This window comes from Pan troglodytes, chromosome 11 (assembly GCF_028858775.2).
Source record: "Pan troglodytes isolate AG18354 chromosome 11, NHGRI_mPanTro3-v2.0_pri, whole genome shotgun sequence".
In the NCBI taxonomy this organism is placed as follows: Eukaryota; Metazoa; Chordata; class Mammalia; order Primates; family Hominidae; genus Pan; species Pan troglodytes.
In genome coordinates, this window is record NC_072409.2 from 77288496 (window position 1) to 77298959 (window position 10464).

At 42.0% G+C, this 10464-nt stretch overlaps 1 protein-coding gene across 1 annotated transcript; it reads left to right on the forward strand.

Moving 5' to 3' along the window:
• Positions 1 to 310: 310 nt before the first annotated feature.
• Positions 311 to 10054, forward strand: FAM240B (family with sequence similarity 240 member B). The gene is made up of 2 exons (XM_054658839.2): positions 311 to 453; positions 9451 to 10054. Exons 1-2 carry the CDS (start codon positions 311 to 313, stop codon positions 9542 to 9544), a joined length of 237 nt encoding a protein of 78 aa, XP_054514814.1. The 3' UTR covers positions 9545 to 10054.
• Positions 10055 to 10464: the final 410 nt, after the last annotated feature.

Here is a 10464-nt window from a genome sequence, read left to right on the forward strand (position 1 = left end):
ATAGCTCAAAGACAGTGAAAAGGGCAAGCCTTAAAATCAGATAATTTGGAAGAGTTACCAGATACCCTTTTTGGTTTTGTCTAATTCAAAATTTTTCATGATGTTTTCTGGCATAGCTATTATTATTCCCATTTGCAGTTGAGGAAACAGACTCAGAATACAAGTGTGTGATGTGTCTACAGTCACCAAAAAAAAAAAAAAACAAGTGTAAATGGCAGGGTCTACATGCAAGCTCATCTTTGTATCACTCCAAACCTAGAGTGGCTTTATTTAAAGAACTGGGATTTGCTTTACTTGTATATTTCAGGGGATGAACAATCAATACATCCGTCGAGAAGTCTTCTGCTGTGGAACTTGTCATGAGCTCAAAAGCTTCTGGGAAAAAGAAATTAGCAAACAGACTTTTTACCGAGAACTGGAGGAAGATCGTCAAGAAAGAAGCGCCCTGAAAAAGTATGTGAATTGTTTCTCTGTTATTACTTTTAAAGTGGATTTTCCAGAGATATGCCAGATATGAAGACTCAGGTAGGGAATTCTCTTTGGTACCCACTGCTGTAGGAAGGTACATATGCTGTACATGAAAGCATAAATTCTGTGCAGTGACAGGAGGAAATGCGAGGTCTCATGAGGAAATGGGAGCAACACTTGGAAGGAAGAAGTTCACTGTGCTCACAGGTCCCAGAGGAGGGGGTCACACATGCATGTCCCACAGGCCCAGAGGGGAAGCTCCTGGTTTTGGTCAGGTGGGAGAAGAGCTAGCAGGAACCTCTTAGCCAGAGTCTTTATTGGGGTTTCTATGAAAAAGGCAAGGCAGTGCAGAGTGTATAATTCAGGACCAGTTAGTTTGAGTCATTCTGTCAGGATTTGGGCTATAGGAGTTGTTTCCAGTTGCCTGGTACCTGGCCCCAGGATAATCAAGTGCAGGGGAAATAGTGGCTCAGTGTATGAGAGTTAGGCAAGGAGGTGGCTAGGGCTACAGACTTGAGATCGGTTGGTCTGGAGATTGGCCAAGCCTTTTGCTATCTCTAAAATAGGGCTAGTCCTAGCAGGGGCAGTCTCTCCCTAGCCAGCAAACTTTGTAAGATGTCAAAACATCATAAAACACAGAAAATAGAAAACATCACCAATACATCCACTCATTCAGTCTTGAGAGTATACCAGGGTTTTTCCACCTCAGCGCTATTGACATTCAGGGCCAAATAATTCTTTGTTGTGGAGGGTTGTTCTGTGCTAAGATGTTTATCAGCATCCTTGGCCTCAAAACATTAGCTATCTGTAAGAGCTCCACACACATTTTGAGAACCAAGGCCACTGGAGGGCAAAGTCATCCCCGATTGAGAACCAATGACTTACAGATATAGACAAGACTTTTTTTAATATAAAAAATGAAGTTATGTTATTTATGTCTTGATAAACTAAAACAATCTATTCGCTACCCTTTCTCTGTTACAATCTTTAGCACATGTGGTTACACTAAATTTCAGGGTTAGGTTAACGGATGTGTATATGTGTGAAAAACTAGTGTAATAAAAAGATCCCTCATCTGGGATAATATGTACCAAGATTCTTGGGAGAAGGGTAATGTGGTCTTTCCCTCACTGGCAAGTGAACTTGTTGTTCTATTCCAAGGAGTCTGCTGAGAGATGAAGTTTTGCTTATGTGGGAAGACGTGTCATATGTATCAACCTCAGTCTGAATGCCAGGGCCAGCACCTACCCTCACACGTCAAATGCCTTGGAGCAGAAGGATCAGCTCAATTCTTCTGGGCCTGTCCGGGTTCTCTGTCCCTAAAATGGGAGAGGCTAGCCAGGCTGTCTGCTGGGACGTCTGCTCACAGGTGGAATGGTAGTCATGTGTTCTCCACAGCAGAGCACTGTGATTCCATGTTTCTGAGTCTGCCTAGTGCATGCTGAGCTGAAAACATGAGTAATTCACATGAGTAAAACTCAAAGTTAATTTTTAAAACAAAATCCTTTCTTAAGCCAGAGAGGACCCTCCTTCCATAACCAGAGAAGAGCTCTGCCAACATTCCAGCCACACTCCTGGTGGCCTAATGAACAAAACTAGGCCTTCCTACATGCTAGAAGAGTCTCATGTTAGAGCATCCAATCCTGTAGATTCTCAGGGAAGTGAAGAGAGTCCGTTGTGTGGTCCCCACCATCTTCCGTCCCCCAGTCCTGGCCCACTAGCCCACAGGAAGCCAGATCCCATCTTGAGCCCTGTGCTGTATCTTCCCTTCCAGAAAGCAAAACTTGCAATATGATCTTATTTTTGTCAAGATAGTAAAACTGTTATATATATAGTATGTAAAGGAAAAAGATTAGAAGAAAATACACTAAGATACTGAAAGTGGTTATTTTTGACTAATAAGACGACAGATTGTGTGTGTGTGTGTGTGTGTGTGTGTGTTCTATTTTTTCCAAAGTTTCTGTAATGATCCTGTGCCATTTTTAAGTAAAAAGTAAGTTATAAAAATGGCAATCAATTGCAAATTGTCCATAGAACAAAATGCATTAATTCTCCAGGCTCCCATGTTCCCTAGAAATGACCCCCTCTTCTAAAGTTTGGAGCAGTTTTCTTTACCTTCTATGACTGAAAGAATAAATCTTTGTGCTCATCATGAAACATTTCATCAGTCTCCCCCAACGAAGTGTTTGGAGACATGATTGCAGCAGCCACAGGACTCAGAACCAGGATACCACCAGGAGCTGGGGAAGCGAGGCTCCCTGTGGTCTCTCCTTCAGCCTGGAGGCCACCCACCAGAGCCATCATGCTTATCAATTGTGAATTAAAATTCTCAAAAGCTTTTTTCATTTGGCAAACAATGAATTAAAACCTTGTGGTTTTACTGTTATTTTTGCTGAACAAAAAAGCAAAGCAAACACATACACATCCCACATGAACCAAGTTTCACAAAAAATCTAGAATTTTTAAATTAGAACCAAAATGTCAGAGCCCCCCTTTGCTTAAATCCCCGCTGATCTGAGCAAATAGTTTGAAACATTGTCCTAACAAAGTAATAGTCTCCCAACATATACTTGCAGACCAATGAATATCATAGACCCCTGAGTCCCTATTCCACCCCTGTGGGCTCTGCCTCCCCCAACTCCACTATACGCAAATGCCCACCCTCCAAGGTACACATACACACACACGTAACACACAGACCTTTTTAAATTCTACCCTCCATTTATAAAAGGCAAATCCAATCCACTATGCAATCAAGAAATGTTCTAAATGTATGAGTGAGCAGTAGAGACCAAAAAACCTCCAAATTTCCCACCAAATCCCTTTGTTGACAGGAGAACAAATCCAATAATGTCTTATGTTCCTCTCCCTCTGCTGGGCTAATCTGGCAAGATGTTGTTCCAGAGCTGGGTGAAGTGTGTTAAGCACACACCTGTGGGTTCAGTGACTCAGAGAAGGAGGCTGGGGATGGAGACAATCCATTTTTCCTAGGAACTGATATGCTGTATCTGGCAGAGGTCCCAGGGTGAGATCACAAGACAAAGTGAGTGGCCCCAGAACTGGGTACTTCTTTAATTTCTCTGAGTCTGGATAGAGAAAAGTAACAGAACATGGATGGGTTAGTCCCCCAAAGAAGTTAGAAAGTGTTTGCAAACAACTGATTGAGGCAATTCGAGAAGAGTTGAGTGTCATATAGGCATGATGTGTGACCATACCTCCTGGTTTGCCTGGGGCAGTTTGGATGGACACCTATCAGTTTGGTATAATCATTGACTACAGTCTCTTTTATTTTCAAAAGTATCTCAGTTTAGATAATAAGTCTTATGGACACCTAAGTGCCCAGCCAGTGGCTATAACTAAGAAACTGGACAGTGCTTATATGAACTACTAATGTTTTCAGGCAAGAAGTGTGGTCTTCAAAATTCCGCTTCATAATTAGCAGATCTCAACAGTGTCAGGTAGACATTAAATCTGGGGGTGCATCAAGCCTCACCCCAAGACCACTCACCTCTCTCTTGCTCTGAAGGCTGCTTATCAGTTGTATCAATTAGGATGTTTTCAGCTTCAGGCAATAAGATATTGGACTCAGAATCTACTAGCCAGATGAAATCGCTATTTCAAACTTTTTATAAGACAAGAGTTAGTCTACAAAGAATAAGCAGGGAGAAAATTTTTAGTTAGATTTTTCATTCAAACTGAAAGGATAGGAGATGCAGCTGTTAAACTGAGTTGGTCAAATGAGTATGCCAAAGCTTGTCAGCCTGTGTGAACACACTGAGCTCTGCCCCTTGAGCAGAGATGCAGCCAGTGAGCTGCAGGCCACAGGGAAACCAGACTCAGGCCCGCCTCTTCCCACTATGAAAAAACAATTGTCAAGGCATGCTTCCTGCCTACGAGAATGGAGCAGGTGTGGCAAAATCGTCATCTGACTTTTCATACTAAAGTAAAAGCACAGAGATCAAGATTGGAGTACTGAGATCTGAAATGGGAGATCAAGAATTCAGTCAACTCTAAATTCCTTGAGGACAGGGAGTATTCGATTGCTCTTCTTTACATAGCGTGGTAGCCACAGAAGTGCCCCAATCAGAGGATCTTCAGGATCATTTGCTTTGGGAGCATAGTTGACTGATAGTGCCGGCTGCTCCCTTTCTGGATCCACCATCGTGTATGAGCCAAAGCCATACTTCCCCCAGGCCGCTCCCAGCCAATTACTGAGGGTGGCAGGGGTGCTAGTTCCAGGCAATTCCTGCATGACATGGCTCCCCTGTGGGCAGCATTTGCTCAGGGACTCCCCACCAGCCCAGCTCAAGCTTCCTCAGAACTGTGCTGTGGGTTGGGTTCTTCCTACTCAATCGTTACTTCCCCCCTCTCTTTTCACAGATGTCAGACCAGCTCTGAAGTCTAAAGGCTATTCTCGACTGCTTCAGTTTCCTCCCTTCTTTACTTTTCGCAGGTGTTTCCCACAAATCTGCTTCTTGGAGGACCCAAACTGACATATATGTTTAGTGCCTAGCATAAGATAGGAAAAATATAATTATAGATCCAGTTGTCCTCACCCACTCCAGGAATAACATTATGATTATGACTTAAGAGTCTCACAAATATCATCCTGCTTTCTAGGTAAGCCCCGGACTTATCAAGGAGAATCTGTGCTCCTAGGAATTAACAACTCCTCCACAAATCAGAAGAATCTAGAACAAGAAATAGTAAACATTACTTGGTCTCAATTTGAAAAGTGAGGCCAATATTTCTAGGCTGAAGGTAAAAATGTTCTCTCTGAGCTTTAATGCCAGTCGTATGGCTCTTCTGATGTATCTGAACTTGTAAGCCAAGTTTTAAGCATTATCTTCCTCCTATGGACCTTCCCTACTTCAAAAGGAAAGCCCTACATATAAATTTTTATTCACCGGTTTACTGAGAACCCCAAAATAAACAGAAGCAACACAGTAATGAAAGATATCAACCAAAAAGGAGCAGCAAAGTGTCTGAATATTCATAAAACAAGATTTAAAAGACATTTGGGTAGATGGAGACCTGAATTCCTTACCATTTAGCAATAGTGTATAACTGCTGTGAAAAGTGAATTAATATATTATGAACCCCAGATTCCTATTTTTTTTCCTAGAATGAATGCATCATGCCAAATGCGTTAACTCAGGTCCTCTAAGAAGCAGAGGGCAAGAGGAGAGTAGATGTGTATGAGATTTTTTGGAGGAAGCACCTGTGAATGAAAAATTGGAAGGAAACTGGTGTGCTGATGAATGTTTACCTGGCTCTCTGGAGGAAAAATGTATTGTGTATATACATACATATGTTTACAAGTCTGACTGATATGAAAGCTGTGTAGCACACAATTTATAAATAATAAGAAAATGCACAATGCCCATTATAAATCCCATATAGTCACCTGATTCTCACAGAGAATAATAATGAAATGTGATTTTATTCATTTTTGCCAACCTCTTGTATCTGGGCCAACTGGTGGTTGCAATTCAACCATAATTTGTAAAAATCATAGAACAAGTAAACATTTGATTACTATCCAATTCAGAAAAGAAGTCATGTCGTTGAAGATAATAGTTTTCTAGTACCGAAAGAATATTTCCTCAATTTTTTTTGCTATTTATAATGTATTAGCTACAGACATGACACACTTCTAAATTTAATCCATGTTAACATTTTGTCCATCATTTTTTTAAGTCGAGACCAAGGGTCATAAAAGGAACCAGTCAGTAAATATTTTTGGCTTTTTAGGTCATATGATCTGCATTGCAGCTCTTCAGCTGTGCCACTGTAGTGTGAAAGCAGCCATAGCCATATGTAAATAAAATACGTAAACAAGTGGGCAGGGCTATATGTCAATAAAACCTTATTTACAAAATGGGTAGCTGGCCAGATTTGGCCTTAGGGCCAAACCTTAGTTGAGACAATGAACAAAATGATACATCAAGTCATGTATGATTTATAGTGTTTGCCAACTTCCATGATGTAAATATTCCCACCACAGTCTATTTCAAGCTACCAATGAGATGTCAATGAAGACAAGTTCAGAAGAGGTGTTTGGTAGTAACACCTCATCATGTAGTACTTTCACCATAACAGGTGAAATAGACCTAAGTAATCTGAAGAGCATACATTGTAAAATGTAGTAAAATAATTAGGAAGTAATGAATTTTGCATAGTCAGTGTCCTTGTTTTAAAATAATTTAATTATAAGTTTATATAATTTACTTGTAATAATGTCTACATTTAAAAATTAGCTTATAAAATTCCTGAAAAGTTAATAATTGGTTGTCATGAACTGTTATGAGCCAGCGTCAGCACACCACGAAGCCAGAGAAATGAAGGAAAGTCATCAGACTGTGATGCGGGTCTGACCTCCATGAAGGAGAAAAAGAAGGAGTTAGGATTGGGAAGACAGCAGGGCAGCCCTGATAAGTTTTGGCCAGAGTAATAGGGAGTCAGTGAGCCAAAGCCACCTGTTAAAGAAGTTCTGCAGTTTGCTGGGACGGGCCTGCATTAATACCACGGCCATGCCCAGTCACTGTCTTAGAGCAGCCTGCAAGAAGTTTGGCCTTGGCATTGATCTGAGGCAAATACAAAGGGAAAGAAGCTGCAGCCACCAGTCAACTTTGCTCCTTACATCTGAGTGGCGCATTTTCATGGCCACCACACCCAGTAAAAGTTCAGTCCCTTTTGTTAATGAATGAATCCACATTAGGTTAAGTGCATCAAGTTCAATGAAACACCCAGGCAGCAGCCCTTATTAGTGAGCTTTAAAAGATCCTAGGTAACAAAAGTCATGTATTTGGTGGCAGATTTAGTTACAGAGGCTTTCAGAGATGTGTAACAAAAAAAGCTTGTGAACCTGGGTATTCTCCAGGTTGGAGAGGTGGATTACAAATTAAAATATAGGATAAATACTTAATAACCATGATACAGAAATATAATTATGAAAATTACTAATCTGTGGATATCAAAGTAGAAGGTCATATAAGCTCAATAAATCATCACTTTTTTAAATTTTTGAGATGGAGTCTCCGTCTGTCGCCCAAGCTGGAGTGCAGTGGTGTGATCTCGGCTCACTGCAACCTCCGCCTCCCGAGTTCAAGCGATTCTCCTGCCTCAGCCTCCCGGGTAGCTGGGATTACAGGCGCTCGCCACCATGCCCAGCTAATTTATTTTTTTTTTGTTTTTAGTAGAGGTGGGGTTTCACCATGTTAGCCAGGAAGGTCTCGATCTTCTGACCTCGTGATCTGCCCGCCTCGGCCCCCCAGAGTGAATGTCTTGATGGTACTGCCCCATGTGCTTCATTCTCTAACAGTATTTCAACTTTCAGTCCCTGCTTGCTCATGTGTTTATGCAACAGGCACCACCCAGCAACAGGCCCGTGTGCCAGATTCTTTCCATTCTTTCCTGGGCCCATAATTAAGCAGAGTTGTAAGTAAGAAGTTTTCCTGAAGCCAATCTGGTAATAGGTGCCTATAGCCTTCAAAATATTTATACCTTCTAAGTGGTAATATTTCACCTCTGGGAGCCACTCCGAGGAAAATAGACTGGGATGTGGAAAGAGTATTAAGTATTATACTCGTTGTGGCGTTATTTATAAGAATGAAAGATGAAAGTGAATCAATTTTTAAAATTCTTTTCTGTTTATTCTGATTTTCCTGTAATATACGCATATTATCTAAACCCAGGACCTCAGAGCAGGACTCCAGAATCTTCCCATTCTTTCCCGGGCCCATAATCGAGCAGAGTTTAATACCATCCCCTTGGAAGTTAGGAATTAGATATATGAATTTGAGGGGAAACACACACGTTCAGACTGTAGCAGATTCCAAGCCCATTGTTTGAATATAGATACATAATGTTCCAGCACCATTTGTTAAAAAGCCTATCCATCCTCCATTGAGTAGCCTTAACCCCTTGTCAAAAATCAACTGGCCACATTACTGTGTATTTATTTCTGGACTTTCTATTATATTCTGTGCTAATAATCTATTTGTTTGTTCACTGCCTTGATGATGGTAACTTTAAGTTAAGCTTCAAATCAGGTAGTGTGAGTCCTTCAACAGTGTTCTTCAAACTTCTTAAGGCTAATCTACTTTTGCCTTTCCATATAGAAGTTGGAATCATCTTCTTGATAGCTACAGAAAATTCTTGCTGGGATTTTGATTGGCATTACATGGAATCCACCCATCAATTTGGGAAGGATTACATTTGGGATAAAGCCATCTATCCATAGACTATGCCCTTGTGACTATTCATTTTTTTCTTTATTCATTTGTAAAAAGCATTAGTTTGTTGTTGTTGTTGTTGTTGTTTTTGAGACGGAGTCTTGCTCTGTCGCCCAGGCTGGAGTGCAGTGGCACCATCTCAGCTCACTGCAAGCTCCACCTCCCAGGTTCACGCCATTCTCCCACCTCAGCCTCCCCAGTAGCTGAAACTGCAGGCACCGCCACCACGCCCAGCTAATTTTGTTTTTGTATTTTTAGTAGAGACGGGGTTTCGCCGTGTTAGCCAGGATGGTCTCGATCTCCTGACCTCGTGCGTGATCCGCCCGCCTCGGCCTCCCAAAGTGCTGGGATTACATGCGTGAGCCGCCGTGCCTAGCAGCATTGGGTTTTTAAAATTATTACTTTACTTTAAGTTCCAGGATACATGTGCAGAATGTATAGGTATACATGTGTCATGGTGGTTTGCTGCACCTATCAACCCTTCATCTAGGTTTTAAGCCCCGCATGCATTAGGTATTTGTCCTAATGCTCTCCCTCCCCTTAACATAGGAAAAGAAAGCCAAACACCACATGTTCTCACTCATAAGTGGGAGCTGAACAATGAGAACACATGGACACAGGGAGGGGAACACACAATGGGTTTCTTTTAAAAATATCTTTGAGAAGAAAAACAAAGCCACGGTTCAGTCGACCAGCATAGCTGGAGACAAATGCACTGAGCATGTGCACGGTTTCCCCTCCGCAGACTCAGAGAAGAATGGAGGCAGAGGCTGGAGAGGAGGCTGAGGATGCTGGACAACCCTGTTGAGAAGGAAAAGCCGGCACACACCGCGGACTGAGCTCTGCCTGCCTCACCGACTTCAAAGATAGCAAGCGACCACTTTTCTAGGGGAAAAAAACTAACACTCAAGTTATGCTGATTTACTAAACAGGACGCTCTCTATTTGTGCTTCCATTTGCTAGGGGATTTACATGTGAAACCTCTGCCAGTGCTAATGGGAGTTATTATCCTGCTCAATCCCCTCCGCACAGAGGACAGGATGACCGCAAGTCGGATAGGACGCTTGGGCTATTTAATAAAAAAGCTCTTGGAATTAGCACTCTCCAGGTCTCACAGACCCGTGTAGCCTAGTATATTTCCACATTTCCTTCTCATTTTGAAATGTTTCAAGTCTTGAGACATTTGAAGTGTTTTCTCTAAGCTTACCGAGGGCAATGACCTTGATGAAAATTTGGCTTTGCCAGTTCTCCTGGAAAAAGAGTCATAAAATCTTGTCCTTCTTTCCCCGCTTTTTGTGAACACAGAAATGTAACTGCTTGCAGAAATAAAGCTATTATTATAAAAAGAATTTAACAATGTGGCTTGAAAAGGAACTCAATTTATTTCTTCCTGTAAATGTGTTGCTTTTTCTTCATAAACAGGTTTAATTAGAAAACTGCAATGAGAGCATGCGGATAAACTTGGTTGCCGCGCCCTCAACGTCAAGTCCCCCATGTGAACTCCCTTCACACTTGTTGAGTTAGTTCTCTGGTGGCGCAGCAGGTGTCCAGACACGTTCTGGAATTTTAAGTCACCCTCACGTTAGCCTCCTCTCAGGCCCCAAACACGATCACAGGGCAGGTGGCCTTCTATGGGGGCAGTAATGATGGGGCTTCCACTGCCCGGGTTCCTCCCTGCAAGGCTACAGCAGAGGGATGTAAACGGGGAGCTCTAGGGGGCCAAGAAGCACAGACGGCCAGAGAGACACAGAGGGTGCAG